Source organism: Mauremys reevesii, linkage group 8 (genome assembly GCF_016161935.1).
Source record: "Mauremys reevesii isolate NIE-2019 linkage group 8, ASM1616193v1, whole genome shotgun sequence".
In the NCBI taxonomy this organism is placed as follows: Eukaryota; Metazoa; Chordata; order Testudines; family Geoemydidae; genus Mauremys; species Mauremys reevesii.
In genome coordinates, this window is record NC_052630.1 from 63726114 (window position 1) to 63745169 (window position 19056).

Below are 19056 nucleotides of genomic sequence, written 5' to 3' on the forward strand. Positions count from 1 at the left end.
TTGCATCCAAATTATTAAAGATTCAGATTACATTCAGTGAGGCTAATGAATACTTTCTTACTCTCTTTTGAGCTTTAATTGAGTCAAAGTGGTGGTGTGCCAGAGTTTTAATTGGCATGGTGCAATTTCTTGCTTTCAACAAATAAACAAATATGTTATAAACAGCACATTCATTGTCTGAGGAGGAAGACAACTTTAAACTGAGTAAGATTATTAATCAATGTAAAACACTGAGCAATGTCAGAAAACTTTCATAAGAATCAACACCCTAGGCTCAACAGTATTATTTTATCTTACTGAGGTCAAAGTACTAATTCAATTTAGAGAATGGTCTCTAAATTTTTGAATGATCCCATTCAATGTGACTTAGTTTCTACTGTATATTCACTTTACTCAATTTTTAAAGGTACCATTGAATCAAAGATGCAAAGACCATTGTAGTCATGAACTACATATTTTAACAAAAGACTTCAATGCCTAAAAATTGTTTTATAATGTTGCTCAGGTAAACTCAGGTAACAATTTGCTGAAAAACTTAGGTAAAAATTTGCTGTTTTTTTATTACAAAGCAAATCTCAAATGTAGAATCATGTTTACTAGAATCCAACCTGAATGGCTCTCCCTCGCACATCCTGCTCAGATTATTTATACATGGAACCATTTTCACCATCATATTAACTCACTGAAAACTTTTCAGAATATAATTTATTTGAGCATTATTTCTCTAAAGAATATCACTTTGTGCTAACATGTATTGAATAGCGTGTTCCAACACTAAACATCTTAGCTATTTTATAGGATAATCTAGATTAAGCAATCTTCACCCACCACCTCCACCCATAATTATGCCTCTAAATTTGCTATCATCTGCATATGTAATGACCTTATCATATGCGCTCTAGCTTGGTCTGAAATCATTAATAAAACTGTTAAAGTAATTGCTCCAATATTTAGCCCTATGAAACTCATTACAAAATTCTATGAAGAATGTAAACCTCTAGTCTAAATGCTGTACATTTTCACTAGTAACAAATTATTTCTATATATTAATACTTCATAAATATTTGATACATCTTTTTACATCTTTTCTCCTTTAATGTTGGTGCACAGGGTGGTAATTAGTCTCTTCCATTCCTCTGTCATTTGTTTTATAAAATACTACTGGTAAAAGATTATGAAAGCTTTCTGAAAATCTAGTTATAGGTAAATATTTCATTTTTAAGACCTAGTTTTCTTTTCTAACTTGGTCAAAACCACAAAGAAAATCTCACTCCTCTTTTGGCCTTCTTGTAATTGTATATTTTTATAATAATAGTTATGCTTCAGATATGAGCTTATGCTGCCATCTAGTGAAAACATGGTGCAAGCTGTTAACAGACATAGAACAATTGTACATATCTGCAGAGCCAAACTTAATTATGGCTTTTCCTAACTTTTGGGTACTTTACTTTGAAACCTTAATGTTCTCTGGACATTTTTGTGCAATTTTCTAGGGTTGTTTTTCTTTTGTTTTAAAAAAATGAAATTTGATAATGTGTTGACACCTACACGGTTCATCAGTGGATCCACCACACTCATCTCTGGCACTTGAGCTAACAGGCTAAATTCTAGCAGTAGTAGGTTGCCATCCTCCATGTGGACCAGCCCTAAATAGGGATGGAATACTTTGCCAGCAGATTTCACAGATATTCGCTGAAACCAGGGGAATGGTGAGAGTCTGGAATCTTGGGTTCTATTCTAGGGTTTGGAGAGGAGTGTTCTTACTGGCCACAGACTCTTCTGGCCTGTTTCTCCCCCCTGCCCCTGGCTCCTAGTCCCAGGTTCCATCTCTTTCCCCTCTGCCAGCTTCCAGACATAGGCTCACCCTACCATAGTTCCTTGTCCCAATCTCCTCCTCCTGTCCTGAAGTGACACAGCAAGAATTAGTTGGATTCTAGGAGAAGAGATCTTGGCCTAAGTAGTTGGGTCAGTAAGACTGCTTGAAACGTGTGCTGAGAACGTTTGCTTTGGATTTAATGTAGTTTAAGTTAAGCACCCCTTGTATTTTAATTTTAATTGTCTTGCAACCATTTCTGACTCTTATGCCTCTGTACTTGTACTCATTTAAAATCTATCATTTGTAGTTACGAAACTTGTTTTATTGTTTTGTCCGACCCAGTGTGTCTAAACTAAAGTATCTGGAAACTCCACTGGGTGGGTGGCAAGTTCCGTGGATATTATTTATTTAAAGAAATAATGGACCTGACATAACTTGTATTGTTCAGAAGGCTGGGAAGTATAGGACATATATTTCTGGGGAGAAATCTAAGAGTGGGGGTATGCTGAGGTCACCCTGAAGTATAGCCAAGTCTGATGATAGCCACAGTGTAACCCAGGTATGGCTGGCAGGCTGCAGTTACACACATACACAGAGGGTGTGACTTGCATGGTGGAAGGATGTTTATGACCAGTGCTGGTGGGAGTTACTTCAACAAGGCATTTCACAGATGCCTAGGTCCAGACTTGGCATGGCCCAAAACAGCTCAGAGCTGCAATTGCAGGGGAAGTTCTGCTCAGCCCTGGGCTGGAAAAGGCTCTGTGCAAACTGAATCTCTGTGAATATAGCTACTAAAATGTAAGAATTATTTGAGCATGTGCAACCTTTATTTTTTCAAAGGCTTATAACTTGGATTTTTAAGGGTTTTCATGTGGCGGCAAAAGGCCATCCCCTCCCACAAAGGCCACTCCCACCCACATTTGAAGTCCCTGTTCCAAAGAATGGAGTGCTAGACTTGTTCAAGAAAGGTCTCTCTTCATTTTGCCCATTAAAAACAAACAAACAAACTTATTTTCCCCTAACCTCGTTCATAGAAATGTCCTCAACTATTTTTGCTGAAATTTCAAAAGAAAAAATCTGTCACAAAACTAAGACTATTGGAGAATGAAATCCCCCCTCCTTATTTCCTTGTTTCACTGTCAGTTTCATACAATTTCTCACTTGAAATGTTTTGTTTCATCATGAGAATGAGTGCAACTTCTACAATATTTGCAGATGAAATTTCAGCATGCTATGGACTTGTCAAAATTAAGGGCCCAATCCTACATTCTCTACTGTGGCAAAACTCCCTTGGAATTCATTTGAAGGGATACTGGATTCTCATTAAGGTGAAGGACTGAAGGCCTAATAGTTAAACTGTGCTACACTGTCAAAAATGCGTTTCAAATTAATCATTTCCTCATTTTAGGGCTCTAGGCCATGATTTGACAAGGCACTTCAGTACATACCTATCTTTGAGCATGTTAGTAGCACTGTTGTAGCCAATAGTCTATTCATATCCTTAACGCTAAGTGCCTACTTAGTTGCCTTGCTGAATCAGGATCTTAAAGAGATGCCATTGAATTCCAGCCAGGATCTTAGGCAAAAGTGGGTATAAAAACAAAGCATCAGAGCACCATCTCCTCAGCCTCCTTCCACTTTTTCTGACTTTGAGTAATACTTTTTAAAGAGAGATTTTTTTCTCCTCTTTGTGAGCTGAGTGTATTTTCTGGCTACAGCAAGCAAGGTTTTGTTCTGATTTCTTTTGCATCCTTTGAACAGTCTGCCTTGCTGTTAATCCGTGCTCAGAGAGATGGTTTAGTGCTTTACTGGGAACTGTACTGATCTACCAAATGAGCTAGGAGGCATTTGTTCTTCTACAAGGGAAAACAATTAGTGGGACCTAATCATCAGTAATGGAAATATTGGCAAGTCTTCTCTTCACAGTTAATCCTGATGGTATAGATGACACTATGACAAAGGGAAGAGAGCCTGCTGTAGTGGGAACATGTCTGACTACTTCTGTTAATTTGCTGTGATCATAGACCTTCTTCCAGGAGCAGGACAGATGGAAAAGGATGTGAAAATTATCAAGATAGGACTTAGCTATGGTATATTGTTAATTAAAACTTGTTAAGAGAACCAGTTTCAAGTACTACTTTGAACACTTTAGTCTCTTCTGATTATTAGACCTAGAGAAAGACAAAAATAACTCTTATGACCACATATACACTTGTATCGTCTAGTTCCTTCCCATAGTTATTGCTGGATCATTTGCAAGCAATGAGTGAATGGTTTATTTTATTTCAATTGTGAAAGAGAACCTGTTATTTTTCTTCAATCTTTGGATTCAGATTTTCCCTCCCTGTCCCCTGGAACTTTGCGACATGTAACACAGACCTTAACTAGGGGTGGCTGCCTCTCAAAAGAGGCAAAATTCTAGTTTGGTTCAAAATCTGAACATCTGTCCAAGTTACTGTACATCAATCCTTCACTCACCTAATTTGTAGTCCTCCTTCTTTCCCAGCACCCGCTGTCTGTAATGAGTTTAGGATTATGGCCTTATCACAAGATGTTAAGGCAAAGGTCCAGTGACCTTTCTCTATCTCAAGTCTTCCAGGGGTGGCTGACTGGCCTTCTTTCCCTTCCCACAGACTAGTCAGCTACCTTCCAAAGACTCTGGAGAAGCAGCAAGTTGCCATCTTGGAATGTAAGGAGTCATATCTGAGAGCTGGAGTCTTACCCTTCCATGTCCCAAGAGACCTGAGTATATTACCGTGAAGCAGCAATAACTTTTGCTTGATCATATAAAGTGGTGTTTAAGAAAAAAATGAAGTTAAGGGAAACGGTTGAGAAGCCACACTTCCATCTCCCCCTCTACAAAAATAGTTCTAAAATATTTCATGCCTAACATAGCTGTATGGGTTAGTTACAAAATCACTTACCTAAAGAGCGTTTGTACATTTACAATAGTCTTGGCATCTGCCATATAGTCTTCCTCAGCACTCATAGTACTTTCCTTGTCCACAACCACCATGTTGGCAGCGAAGGTTACCCCACATCTTAGCAAATCATCTAGGCTGTTGTAAAGAGGAACAGAATTAAAAACCAATATAAATACATGGCAGGATAAGTATGAGTCAGAAAAACTCAACTGCAACATATCCTGGGAGCTCATCAATCTTACATTTGATTCCTATCACTTGGTGGTGGTCTCTGAAAGCACTGTAACTATCAGCTTCACCTAAGTGTTTCAGTAGAACGGAGACAATGTGAATAAAATTATAATGTTCTCTGAAGTAAAATAGAATCCTGCTGGTAGATTGTCGAGGATTGCTTGTCCTTCTCCATTCAGTAAAAGAATGTTGGTAAAATTACACTACACTGTGCATGTGTATATGTATTAATTCCCCTTTTCCTACAAGGTCTTCCACAACTCATTACATTGTCATTACCTGTTTCATATAAGTGTCTTACCTCCTACACAAAAGTACCTTTTAATATATCAAGGGCCTTCGCACGGAGGCAGTCGGATATGTTGGTTTTCTAGCTTCTCATCTCATAGTCCCTCACTGGCTCCCTATTTCCCTATTACTGAAGGATCACTTTTGCACAAGGGTAGCTTTCCAGAAGCAGCAGCAGCAGCAGCATTACACAGGCAAGAGCAGGAATCAAGTTACTTTCAGAGCATAGTTTCCCACACAAATTTATGTGGTGGGAACTGCCAAAGGATTCCCTTTTCCAGCCTAAGGGATAAGGCCAATGTCTCTTGGAAAAAGACAAATCAAAATTCATACTGATACATATTCACTGGAAAACATGGTTTCAATATTTTGAATGTACATCTAAATATTTTTTAGCTCCACAAGTGTTTATAAGAAAACCATAAAATGTATTTATGTGAGTTTGTCGTGTATAGTTAGCCTTGAATAAAGGCAGAACAAAATTTAGCTCCTGATTTTTTTTCCTTATCTAAAATGTGCTATATAACACACACATCTATAATAAAAACAGGCCTTGAAAATCCAATTAATTTATACACTTTTCTGCCCCATTTAATGAATACTAAACAGCCACCTCAGTTTATGCACCCCTCCCCAATAAATCCATTTAAACTAAGCCCAGAACCTCTTATCCAGGATGGTGGTAAAGTTGCTGCTTTGCTACCCCGGCTCTCCTCATAACATAAAGAAGATTCTCCTCAGCCATCCAGGTGCACCTCCTCTTGCACCTAGGTGCTTTGTGTCTCTTGTTCTTTTTTCTCTTAAATATAATTTTTTCCTTGGCAAGAAGGCTGAGCCAACACTGTTACTTTCACTAAAGGTGAGGGGAGATGACGGAAACACTGGCCCAAGCACCACTGATCCTTTAATGGGAAGGAAACAAGCAACCTGTGCACTACTAAGAGCCTGTCTACATGGGAAAGTTTTACCAGTTATAGTGATAATTTATACTAGTATAACACCCGCCCCCGCCATGAGGATACTCTCATATGGGAATAAGAGTGTCTATGTGGCAAGTTATACTGATATAACCATATAGGTTCAAATTTGAACCTTACTGGGGGAAGAAAAGGTGGAGACAAGATCTAATTGATTTAGAAAAGGGGAAATCAGGTGCATGGGAGCAGACTGGCCTGAAACATTGCACTTCTTGTCAAAGGGGCTAGAATGGCCCTTAGATGCTGTACTTTAAAAAAAAAGATGGGAGGAAGGAAGGAGACATGTCTCTTGAGCCACTGCTCCTTTAAGAGTAGGGGAGAGAGGAAGTGAGAAGGCCAAGGTTTTAGAATGAGAAGCTGAGAAATTGTGAGCCTTCCATACACTAGTGGAGAAGCAGGAGCAGCAGCAATGGCAGAGCCTTGCAAAGATGTAGGGCCCAGGAAAGATGACTTACTTGGGGGGAGGCTGCCAAACATTAATTTATTGATGGTGGGGTGCACAAATTGATTTGAGGGGTGCTATCCAGTATTCATTTAGTAGAGCAACAGGGAAAAGTGAGGAGGGATGGTTGGTCTGGCCAGTAGGAGATAACCCACTAAGAGGGGCCCCCACAAGTGGTAGACTGAGGCCTTCAGGCCCAAGCCATGAAGGGTATTAAATTAGGCTAATACTACAAGGCCTATTTTAAATGCTTTTGCTTTTTGGAGCTCATTAGCTGTAGGGGATAGCCCAAAGATTGAGTTGAGGAGACAATCTAGAGGATATGTGAGGCTATCTTTCTTTTATATGTTGCAGTGAGGGCAGCAGTCTGAATCTGTTCAAAAGATTTCCTTCAACTGGGGAGGATATGGCTTGGGATGCCAGTATATTTCAGCCTGATAAATATGCTTAGTTTGAAGCCAATAGGCATTGGGTCAATTCTGGAAGCCTTGAACTTAACCAGTATTCAGCCTTGAGTGGATTACAAAAATACTTACAAAGAACTACATTTCAAAAGTAACTAAAATAGTGTTAAATGAAAATCAGCCATATAATCTTAAATGTCCCTGGATAATTTCTGAATTAAGTAGAGTTGGTCAAAAAGCATTCTGTGGTATGTTTTGTTTGTTCCTCCGAATCCCATAGGCAAGACAATAGGTGGACAACCCACATCAGTAACTGGATCCCCAGAGACCACAAGCAACATCTGGGCAGTCAGAAAACGCACTGGGACAATCCCATTACAAAACTCTTTGGTCAGAAGTGGAAAGAATGTGCTTGCAACATAATAGAATGGTGTGGCGTCGACTTGCATTCATGGAGGGACGGATAAGCTGGACAAAAGTGAATTCCACACCACAGAAAACTTAACTTTTATGGTCGAAATTCAAATACTGAAATATTTTGACTGAAAACCAAAATTTTTCAGTTTGGAAATGCTGCCGGGGACCTCTTGGGAATTGTAGCTTGGTTGCCTGCCCCATTCTCTTCTATTGGCTAGGCTCCCTGATCAGACTAAATGTCCTATGATACATTATTATCTTTCTTCTTGGAGAGAGAGAAAAGATGGCAAATCAGGGGAAGTCTCTGGCCATGGAGCATCATGGGAGATGCAGGCTAGCCATGAAGCCCAGCCCACAGAAGAAAATATTCCAATTTGGGGTTTTGATTAAACTGAATTTTTTAAGAGAAAGCAGACACTTTGTGGAAAAACTAAACAGTTTTGATGTGAAGTGATGATATTAAGTAATAAGACACTGGAAGAGACGATTCCTTTTTTCCAACATCGTCTTATTCATGTTCTTACTACCCATATGATAATACAACTTCCATATGTGTTTCATGACTCCTCAATATATTTTCTGCAAAAATAGTTAAAATGTAAATATATCAAGCAACCATTCCCTAGATTTGCTCTTCTGTCTAAAACTATACTGTGTTTCTGCTCTTACACACCATGAATCCAGTCCAGTTTCCAGTGAAGCAAATAGTTTTTCTATTGTCTTTAACAGCAGTTGTATTAAGCCCTAAATGCATAAAAATCTAGAGCTGGGAGTGATTTTTTTTCAATCAGTTTTGATCAGAAAATTTTAATTTGATGAAACCAAAATCATTTGTATAAAAGGTCAGTTTTGACAAGTTTCCCACTTCAATTTTGAGACATTTTCAAAAAAAATGTTGGAACACCATGTTTAACACATTTTGAAAGGGAACATCAATTATTTTTGTTTGAAACAACTTACATTGCCAAATAAAATCTTTTTAATACTATAAATTAATGTCAAAATTGAAACAACTTGAAATTGAAACAAAATGTTTTGATTGATGTGATCAAATTATTTTTTTCAGATTTTCAGTTCCCAAAAAAATTGAGGCCATGACTTTTCATTCTAACTGGGACTGGAATTTTTTTTGGAATTTCAAAGTTCTCATTGGACAGGAAAACCATTGCCTATCCAGTCCTATAAAATTTCCAGTCTTGATTTTCACATTTAGTACATAGCTCCATTTTCTATATTAATTGGTTTTGGAGTGAGGTATAGTTGGTGAAGAAATTTAATTCCATTCTATATTTAGTATTTCTTGGCATGCATTTAACCTGCTCATATATCAAATTCGAATCTTTCTCCTAGAAACCTACATTTTATTCTGCATTCTACCATTGTGTTGACCTTTGAAAATATAGCCCTTCTGACTACAAATTAAAAATTGCATATAACAAAAAAGTTTTATATTCTGACAAGATCTCAATTATTCTACTTTCCAAAGCTGAAATAAGTTTAGAATCTTTTAGCTAACTTTCTATTAGTATATTCAAATAATGTCTAAGCTCTTTTTAAAAATGGCAGCAATGGCTATTTGGAATATCTGACTTTCTTCCTAATTATTAAAAAAAGTTAGGAATATTCCCTTATCAAAGATATCTATTATCCTAATTATTCCTTTCTTAATCTTGAATGGTTTTCCTACACAACCCTTATCCATAGCCTATATGCCTGTACATATTACACGTGACTTACATATGGGACATTGTAGAACAAACTTCTGCTAATTGAGGCCCTATTTTGATGAAGCTCAGCCAGGCTGTGAATTTTCTTTTGACCATTTTTCTCTGGATGTCTCCCATGGAAAACCACAGAGTAGTGAATATGAAGTTAAAATGAACAGGGAAGATCCTCAGATGGTGTAAAATGATCATAGCTCCATTAATGTGATGTGACAGTTTACACCAACTGGGTATATGCCCCAATATTTCTCTACCTCTTCAGTCATAACTCTAATACAACTGATCTTTTAGGTGCCTATACTCATTCACATTTGATTGTATGGGTAGACATGATACCATCCTTTTTGTCAAATAGCAGAATCTTGCTGTAGGATGTAGATGCAGAGAAAATGTTGGTTTAAAGGAAATTTTGCTTTAACATTACTGCTTAAACCACTTTCTTCCACTGAGTGTGCACATTTAAATCATGTATTGAGATGAAAAATCCATTTAAAAGGTTTTGGTACAAATCTAATGGCTTATCTACACTGCCCCACGGTTGGGACTACGGGGTGTGAATAGCAGTGTGCACCAAATTGCTGCGCTGTCATTCCCCAGTTGGATGCTGAGGGTGTGAACTGGAAGGTACCTTGTTAGCGTTAGTATAGTCCTGTGTGAAGAGGACAGTGTAGTTTCAGTCCAGCAAAGCACTAAGCACATGTTTAAATTGAGTGAGACTTCGCACATGCTTAAATCTTTGTAGGATTTGCGCCTAAGGCTATGCTGGATTGAGGTCAAGCCGATTTCAAAATCAAGCCTTAAATAAGCATTTGTTATGATTTTCTTTTGACCATGTAATTTCGTCTCTAACTGCTCTTGTGTATTTTTTACATACATGCAGTTTTTTTAAAACAGTTTTGAAGATATTTATGCAGGTGAGACCTCTCTAATTTATAAAGCATGTACTCTTTAATAGGCCACTTAAATGTCCCATTTAAATTATGATTTACTGTGGAATGCTGTAGTGTTCCATGTGTTAACATTTTATAAAATGCACACATATCAAGGAATAAAGAAGAAGGGTTGAGATAAAGTGTTGGGGTATCCACATTTTGTGAACTGTTCTTGGAGTATTGATTTTTTGCTTAACATTTAGTTGGATTTGATTTATGTAAAGTTAATATGATCTTGACAGTATGTATGTAGTGGGGTGGACCCCCACTCCTGCCCTGAAGGGGTAAAAACAGCCCTGGGAGGGGGCTGTGGCTGGAGAAAGCAGCTTTTAGGCTGAGCTGATTGGGGGAAGTGGCTGCAGCTGGGGCCACGCCCCAAACTGAGCAATAGGGCCTTATAAGAAGGCCAGGGAAGCCAGGAGCAAACAGTCTCTTTCTGTTTGTAGAGGGAGATGGGTTTGGCTGCAGGGCGCTAGACACAAAGTACCTGAATGGAGCAGGGCTGGGGACAGGCTGAGGAGCTGGGGAGCTCCAACCTGGAAAGCCCCAGGCTGCGGCCTACCATTGGGCTAAAAGGTACTTGGGGTTGCAGAGGGCAGCCCAGGGGTAGGCTAAGGCAGCAGGTCCAAACCCCTTTGCCTATGATGAGTGGCTGATACTGCAGTCTGCCCCAGGGTCGGGGGTGTGAGACAATGACTGGCAGTAGCCATTACTGAGGCAAGGTGGGAATAGTGGGTGGGGGTTCCCTGGGAGGGGAGACCCTAAGACTGAGGGGTTACTGCCAGAGGCAGCACCCCAGGTAAAAGGGCACCAGGTCCAGGGAGGGACACAGGGGCCAGAGGACAGGCAGATCACCGGCCTGCAAAGGGTGCTCCGGAGCTGGAACCAGCAGGAGGCGCTGCGGGGGTGAGTCTGCATGTCTACAATGTAAAAAACAAGTCCAAGGTCCATGCACAACACCAGCCATGACCTTACCACACCTTTAAGTAAGGGAAACATTGACCAGGCTTGCTGCTGGAAGGTAGAACTGTTTTATGTGTGGGGGAAGGTCAGAAAGTCCTGCAAAAAAGGTGGGAAAAGCTTTGTGGTCTGCCCCTCAGGAATGTAAGGGGTGAAAGGCTTTAAAGGTGCAAGCCCTGGCGTTTTAAGCCACAAAGAGGCCTAAGCAAATAATTGACTACTGAACTGCAAACTGTACAGGGGCATTTTTGGAACAGTCAGTCACTGCATGAAAAAATGAAGTTAGCATATCTTACATTGTGAGTATGAACGAGATTTTATTGATTTTTCACTTCAATATGTAACTGTTTATAAATGCATATGTGCAAACCAGCATTTAAAACACTGGACATAATTTATAAACTGACAAGTCAGCTGACAGATTATAGAACATAAATGTATGTCAGTGTTACTTCACCTGCAGAGAAATTCGCACTGTCATATAGATGAAACATCTCTACACTACAATGAGTGTAAACTGCAGAATACATCATATTACCACTAGTTTAAAGATCTGCAATTTTTTTTGTATTCAATAAATTCCAAAACTGATGTGAACCACTCAAGAAGGAAGCTAATGTGATATTTCTTAGGGGGTGATATAAAGTATTCCTTTCCGAAGTAGTCTCAGCAAATATTAGTAAAGTTTAACTTTCTTTGTGGTTCATAAAACAGTTTGAAAACTACATGTTTTGAATTACCTGGCTTAATTGTAGCTAAATCAACTGTTCAGTTTCTGTGATTATTTGTAATCATTCTGAAATTATAAAAAATAATCAGAGATGACAAATAAGATGCTGCTAAATACAATGACATGCCCAAGACCTTTCTTTGTTGATTGTTTTTGAAGGCTGGAATGCAACACATTTTAAGGCTCTGTCTACACAGCTACCAGGAGTAAGCCTCCCAGCCTAGGTGGACAGGTTTGGGTTAGTGGGGCTCACACTGGTGCTCTAAAAATAGCTTTGTAGACAGAGCCATGAAGCTGCAGCTCAGGCTAGAACTTGGGCTTTTCTTCTGATGTGAGTTGGGAGTCTCTCTGCTGTAGGCTGTGTAGACGTAGCCTAAAAGATCTAAGATAACTTCTATCAGTGTATTATGAATGCCAGTTTGTGTTATCTGTCACTAAGGTAAATTTGTAAGTATATATGTGTCCATTTACAATAGGCTTGATCCTGAGAAATGCTGAGCAGCTAGAACTGCTGTCGAAATAGACTACATTGATAGGTGAAATTATGACAATGGTAAATCTCACCCCCCACCCCAACTGACTTCCATAGGACCAGTATTTGACAGAATAACTAGATGCCCAGATGCCTCAGGATTGGGCCCTCTACTAGAGCTAATTTTTTGCGTTAGTGATGACTGTTTAGAAATGGGAATATACTGAAAATCTAATGAAAGAGGCTCTTCTAGTCTGAGTTCTAGCCTGACTCGTCAATCAGTGATGCCATGAAATCTAGATACACTTTTATAAATACTTAATAGTAAAGGGCTAGGTAGAAGTAGTAGGTGATATTTTCAAAGCAGTCTAGTGGTTTTAGATGTAAGTTACTATTAGTGTGTCTAAATCTCGTAACAAACTTTAACAATCCCGGCCAATAAGTAGGAGCAAAAATATGGTGCTTTCGTGTAGGGTTAGACTAGAACTCGGTGGGAGCTGTTGGGTGTTCAACATTTTTGACAATTTGGTAAATTTATTTATGTGTCTTAATGTGGATTGGTGGGAGTAACTTTAGGCTCATTCCTGTTTTTTGAAAAAAACTAGCCTTAGGGCACATTTCACCTAGAGATTCAATACCAAAGAAAGCATTTTAAAAGATGGCCTGATCTGCCAGGTACTATATAAAGGAAACCCAGATAGTGACTCATTTTTGAGTGATTGAAATCCTTTGGCAGAAATTTGAAATTCCAAATTACAGCACCTTGACACAAACCATACATGCAGGTGCATTTTTCAAGTACTATCACCACACTTAAACATGCAGTTACAAAGCACAACACATGACAAACCACTGAACACGACAATGTTTAGAGTTCTGAGGATTTTACCTACTTGTCAATAGAGCCCACCATGTAGTAAACCATTGGAAACCAACAGATTGCATCCAGAAAATGCATATCTGGCCTAAGCAGCAGATGGGTTACAATGAAACACAACATCACAACAGTTGCATCTCTTCTAAGAAACTGAATAAACTATGTTAATTTGTTTGGAAGAAAGAGGAGGGGAAAACTAGGAAATGTTAAATAAACATTTTAATAACATAGGAAACTGTATTTCTGAACATCAACATTCAATGCTGTTTGCTTTGATCATGATGAAGAATGATGAAGTTTAAATGTGCTTTACATAAAAGTTGTTAGTCTTCTAAATCGGAAACTTTATGGCACAATCATACAGTAAATGCTTTATTTAAAGAAAAATTATTGAAGACTAAAGAGGCCTTACTAAATGATATTCCAATTCATGATCCTGAATATATTTTTAATGAAAATGCTGATTGGGACCAGATCCTCACCTTGTTTCAACTATTATAGTTCCATTAAAATCAATTTTACCCCAGCTATGGACCTTGCCTTATAATTTCTCCCAACTGTCTGCATTTTTCTTTCCCTTCCACCCCTTCTAAAATAATAGTTGGCTACTTTTAACACTGTAATTGTTGCTTGACATACTAGGGTGGAAATAAAGGTCAAAAGCTAATTTTAATCTCAAATTTCCTTATAAGAAAGAAAAGGTAAAATAGTTTTCTACTGTACTCTTTCTGTATTGTACTATAAGTCTTACACCTTTTTCTTTCCTAGATACGGAAAGTACAGTGATAGCAGACGAAATTTTAATCAGCATGAAATGGGGACATATCTAAACATGCACACTACTGAAAATTGCATCTGTTAACAAACAAAGGGATACATGCCAATTTACAGGGGGTGAAATCCTAACTCATTTGAAGTCAATGGCAAAACTCCCATTGACTTCAGTGGGGCCAGGATTTCACCGTATTGCCATAAGATGTGAAAAGTGTGGTGGACTGATTGCAGTGTCCTTATATTTACGGTAATTCAGCTGAGTGCTTTGCACAGAACCTGCTCCAGCTGGCTAGGTGTCATCTTGCTAAGAGCTTAAGCAGAGAGCACAGCTTTCATTTAATGGTAAGATGGAATAATTTTATGCAAACAAAACTGGCATTTTTCAATCTTCAGCAAAAAAAAAACTAAAATAATAAAAGTAAACTATCAAAGAGTGTAAAAAAACAAAAGCATGGACCTGAAACCAGAGTACAGGAAAACACTAGAGGGCACTGTACACTTTCATGTGTGTTCTTAAAGACCAATCTTACTTGAAACTTGCTAACCATAATTTTTAAAGGATAATTTTTATAGATCTCTTCTGGTGTGTGTGTGTGTGTGTTTATGATGTTCATTACTGGAATAAACAGAACTATGATACACTAACACCATTATGTACTGTCCTACAAGAAATCTGTATTGGGGGAAGTGGAACCCACTCTGACTGATTTCAGATTCTGTAAAGTGAAATTATTTATACTAGAGATGGGACAATGGCACATACATCCAGAGGAGAGTAGGCAGGGGCGGCTCCAGGCACCAGCGCACCAAGCGCGTACCTGGGGCGGCAAGCCGTGGGGGGCGGCTTGCCAGTCGCCATGAGCATGCCGCCGAATCCATGTTACCAGAGGACCTCCCACAGGCGCGCCGCTGAAAGCCACCTGACTGCCATGCTTGGGGTGGCAAAATACATAGAGCCGCCCCTGAGAATAGGGCCTGGAATCTGAACCAGGATTCAATTTATGCAGCTGACCTCTTTTTATCATGGTGCAGCCTAAAGGTTCCAAGTTTTTTGGTTCCAAGTTTTGTTTACCTTGGACTTATTGAAACACTATAACATGGTCCAAAGAGGCTACATCATGCTCACCGTGTTAGGGAATTATTCTCTTCTATAGTATTAATGGGAATTAAGTGGGAAACTTGCCCTGTTTCTGTAGCTGAATGGAATACTTGGAACAGATCGTATATGCTCAGAAAACACTGCAAGGGGAGCAAGTTGGGAGGGATGGTGCATCAATGAAGCTCCTCATTGAAAATGGAAATTATATAGCTCTCTAAAGTACACAGCTATTAATTTTCAAACCTCCACCCCCCACAAAATAAGCTGTGCTTGAATGGAAAGTACTCATTCAGAAAAGGCAAATAGAAACCCCCACCCATTAAAGGTCAGGAATTTTAAAGAAATCTAAGTGAGCTAGATGAAATGAAGTGCAGTTAAAGGCTTAAAATACTAAGATTGTGCTGAATTTTAGAAAGTGTGTATGTTGTAAATTATGAACAGATATAGCACTCTAGTCTCCCCTCACAAATGCTAGCTGATTTCCAGTTTTATACTAGATGTGGGAAAACTGGCTCAGCCCAAATATTAACCAACCTGGACTGGACCCAAACTGTTCATGAGGTTTGAAATGAGTTTAGTTAAACTTAATCTCACTCTGCTGTTCCTGCTATTCCTTCCTGAGGCTTCCCTTGCATTAGCGCCCCAAAATGCATATGCATATGGGAGGCCCCATAAAGTATGCTGTGAGCTCTGTCTAGATACTATCATGGAACCCCCAGCATTAGCCATATGGGCTGAAAAAGCCCAGAACCATGGCCTGCTACTTCTGGGGGAAGAGAAAATGCTTCTTGTGGGAGAGAAGAATTTTTTTTAGCCAACTTCGGAAGAGTCTTTCTTGGAAGGAAGGAAGAGAACACCCAGCTACACCTCCTAGACACATGTGGCTGGGTGACAGACATGGAGATTCTCAAGTTAAACATCTTGCCTTGGGAGGGAGCCAGAGCCCATCCTAATAGATTTCTGTGAGTGGCAGTGGTGGCTACCAAGCCTCTCTTGGAAAGTGTTCCTGCCAGAAGAGAAGACACCTTCTCCCCAACAGAAGGTTGGGGCAGAGACAGAATAATGGGGGATCATAGAATGGGAAAACTTCCAAAAGATCAAAAATAAATATTTTGGTATTTCAAGTGCTTATTGGAACTGAGTTTCTGGATGTTTTAGAGTTTTACCACCTGTATACCACTTTATATTTTGTACAATACACTTTATGCCTCTGAATGAAGCCATAGAAGGGAAGTTTGGTTCTTAGTGCATACAATCTTTTTTATGATCCCTTGTTTCCCATTTTCCTGAAACCTAAATACCACATGTTACATGTTCCACCAGCCCTTTTGGACCACACTATCTTGATCTGACCTTTTCAGACTGGAAAATCCTTCCAGACATCAGGTGATTTCTATCAGTCATTGCAGAAGTAGAAGATGAATCATTACTGTGAGAGACAGCAGAAAGGAATGTTAACAGCTGCGGCACAAAAGCAGTGAGTGCACTACTTTGTGATAAGGTAAAGAGCTTGTGAAATATCAGTCAAAACACTGACAGTCATTACACTGAGAGAGCAGATTGCTTAAGACTGGAAAAAAGTTTCTAGATTTTGACCTTTATTTCCACCCTAGTATACCAAGCAACAATTAATGTTAAAAGTAGCCAGGTATTATTTTAGAAAGAAAAGCAGCATGCCCAGAGGGTTAAATTATGTTATGAAACTAAAAAAATACGCACTTCGTTATTTGACCTCTGCCTCCCTCCCGCCCCCAGAAACTGAAGCACATAAACAGTGCAGATAGACCCTTTTTAATGTGACAAGTCAGTGTACCTGCATGACACACACCATTTTCAGCCATCGCTATAAAGGGACAGATTTTGCCTTGCCCTGACATGGGAGTGAGGTGGAGGACAGTGCAAGGAGCATTCTGCCCTTCTTGTATAAGAGCCAAGAACAAATGTAATCTCTTCATGGGGGGAACACAAGAAGGAACTGTTTCCTTCTAGTGTCTCCAAAGGGCATTGGGGAGGAGATGAGGCAATGGCACAGTTGTTCCCTATGTTACAATTCCTCCTACAGCTGTTCCTGAGATGATGAGGATCTATATCAGCCTTAAATCAGGACTGCAACTTAATGGCACAACTGAGCCATAAGTGCATTAATGAATGTTTGTTGTTCTGTGGTTTTATTTGGCAATCAGTGGACAGAGATATTTCCCAAAAGGCATTTACAGTCTATAGTATTGATCATCTTTGAATTAAGCAGTAATAAAAATATGCTTAGTTAGTATAGGCTCTGTCTTCTGCATTTAATTGATAGACCAGTCAAATAGTACTATACCGGTAATTACTATTTACTGGGCAAACCATACGCAAACTTGTTCAGAGGCCTGAGTGGGCTTAGATCTGAGTCAGTGTCTTGAAAGGACAAACGGGCTCCTAATGTGCAGGTCAACAATGTGAATAAAATAGTGCTCCCCTAGGTGCTCTGTAGGCTGGGAAAAGATGGATGCAGACAGGAAACTGAGAAATTCAATCTACAGCTGAAATGTAGAGCAGTTAAGATTACTTTCACATGTTAAATTGCAATTTAAATATTGCATCTATCTCCTAAAATTTTAGAATTTTAAATGATTTTACAACCTATTTTATAATTAATAGTACTCCGATTTCTCTGCTTTTCCTTCCTTCCTGGTGTTACCATACTGAGAACTGTATTGTGCTAGGTCCTGATCCAACTCCCACTGTAGTCAGTGGAAAGACTCCCTTTGACTTCACTGAGAGTTATATTAGGTCCTTACTGCACAACACACATGTGATATCATCCTTGCATCCACTCTTGCTTTAAAGATGTATGTGCCACAATGTTTTTTTATTTAAATTGGTCACATGAAATGTGACCATCAACCACAGACAATGCATATATTCAGATTTAAACACTTATTTGTATAGTAAATAATTTTCTTAAAAATAAACTTACGGGTTATCCAGAAGTAATACTATAGGGTTGAGTTCTTTCTTTGGTCTGTAATAAGCTCTGAGTGGAACAATAAAGTTGTATAAGCCATTTCCAGCTGTCTCTGCTGCAACTATAATCAATTTATTTTTGAATCCATAGGCTTTGGCATCTTCATAGTAGTTATGTTGGCACCCCTAAAACCAGTATAGAAAACAAAAACTCAGTGGCTTTGGATAGGAGTTGATATTCAGGGATAACAATATTAGAGGTGATTTTTCACTTCCTAAGCTAAAATGTGTCAGTTGAAATGATAAAGAACGTAGTCTTGTCTGAGCTTTACAAACATCTGTTAGCAATGCTGTGTGTCAGCATTGGTTGTAGCGGAACGGGTGCTGAATGCTGCTTATCTGCAAGTGCAGACAAGGACAAAATTGTGTTTGGCCACAACAAACAAATGAGCCTGTTTAACACAGGGGGCTATCCATTAACACAAACTTTTTACCTTGTCCAGTCTCAAACAACAAAATGGCACTTTTTCATGCAGCAGATGGCAAAATGTGGGAGAACTTCCAATATAAGGAGAGTAAGGAGGATAACCTTTAGCATACCTAGAAGAGTAGAGAAACAGTTCTGAATATTGTCAACAATTTAACAACTGTAGACCAAACAGGTCTAAATTTTTATTACTACTATTTGTGGAATAGCAAACAGAGGCAAGTATTAATGTATATAATCATACATAACTAAATATGAAATTAAACAAAATAAATACAACTAGTGTTTCCTATATAAGCAATCAAAACAAAACAACCCCTATTTCTAATAAAGATCAAAAGGACAATAGCTTGTGGCTTATAGGCATATATATAAAATTCAGTAAAATTAATAAGTGGTGACATTGTGAGGGGATGATATGGGTTGTTTGTTTGTTAGGCTGATAAGTTCCTCATCTAAACAACTTTAAGTGTCAGTCCACTTCCTGCTGTCTTATGGCACCAGCATGGATTTTCAGCATAGAAAGTAGATGGACGGTGTTCAAGATATTTCT

At 38.8% G+C, this 19056-nt stretch overlaps 1 protein-coding gene across 4 annotated transcripts in view; it reads right to left on the bottom strand.

The window, feature by feature from the left end:
• KCNT2 (potassium sodium-activated channel subfamily T member 2) overlaps positions 1-19056 on the bottom strand; it is a 292883-nt gene that overhangs the window by 60329 nt on the left and 213498 nt on the right. For 2 of the 4 annotated variants that reach the window (XM_039485103.1, XM_039485102.1), the window contains 4 exons: positions 18511-18616; positions 18030-18202; positions 13211-13282; positions 4741-4875 (listed from right to left, as the gene is read on the bottom strand). In XM_039485103.1, the coding sequence (XP_039341037.1) occupies positions 4741-4875; positions 13211-13282; positions 18030-18202; positions 18511-18616 (486 nt within the window). The remainder of the gene's footprint in view (positions 1-4740; positions 4876-13210; positions 13283-18029; positions 18203-18510; positions 18617-19056) is intronic. The other 2 variants (XM_039485106.1, XM_039485104.1) reach the window with 1 other exon arrangement.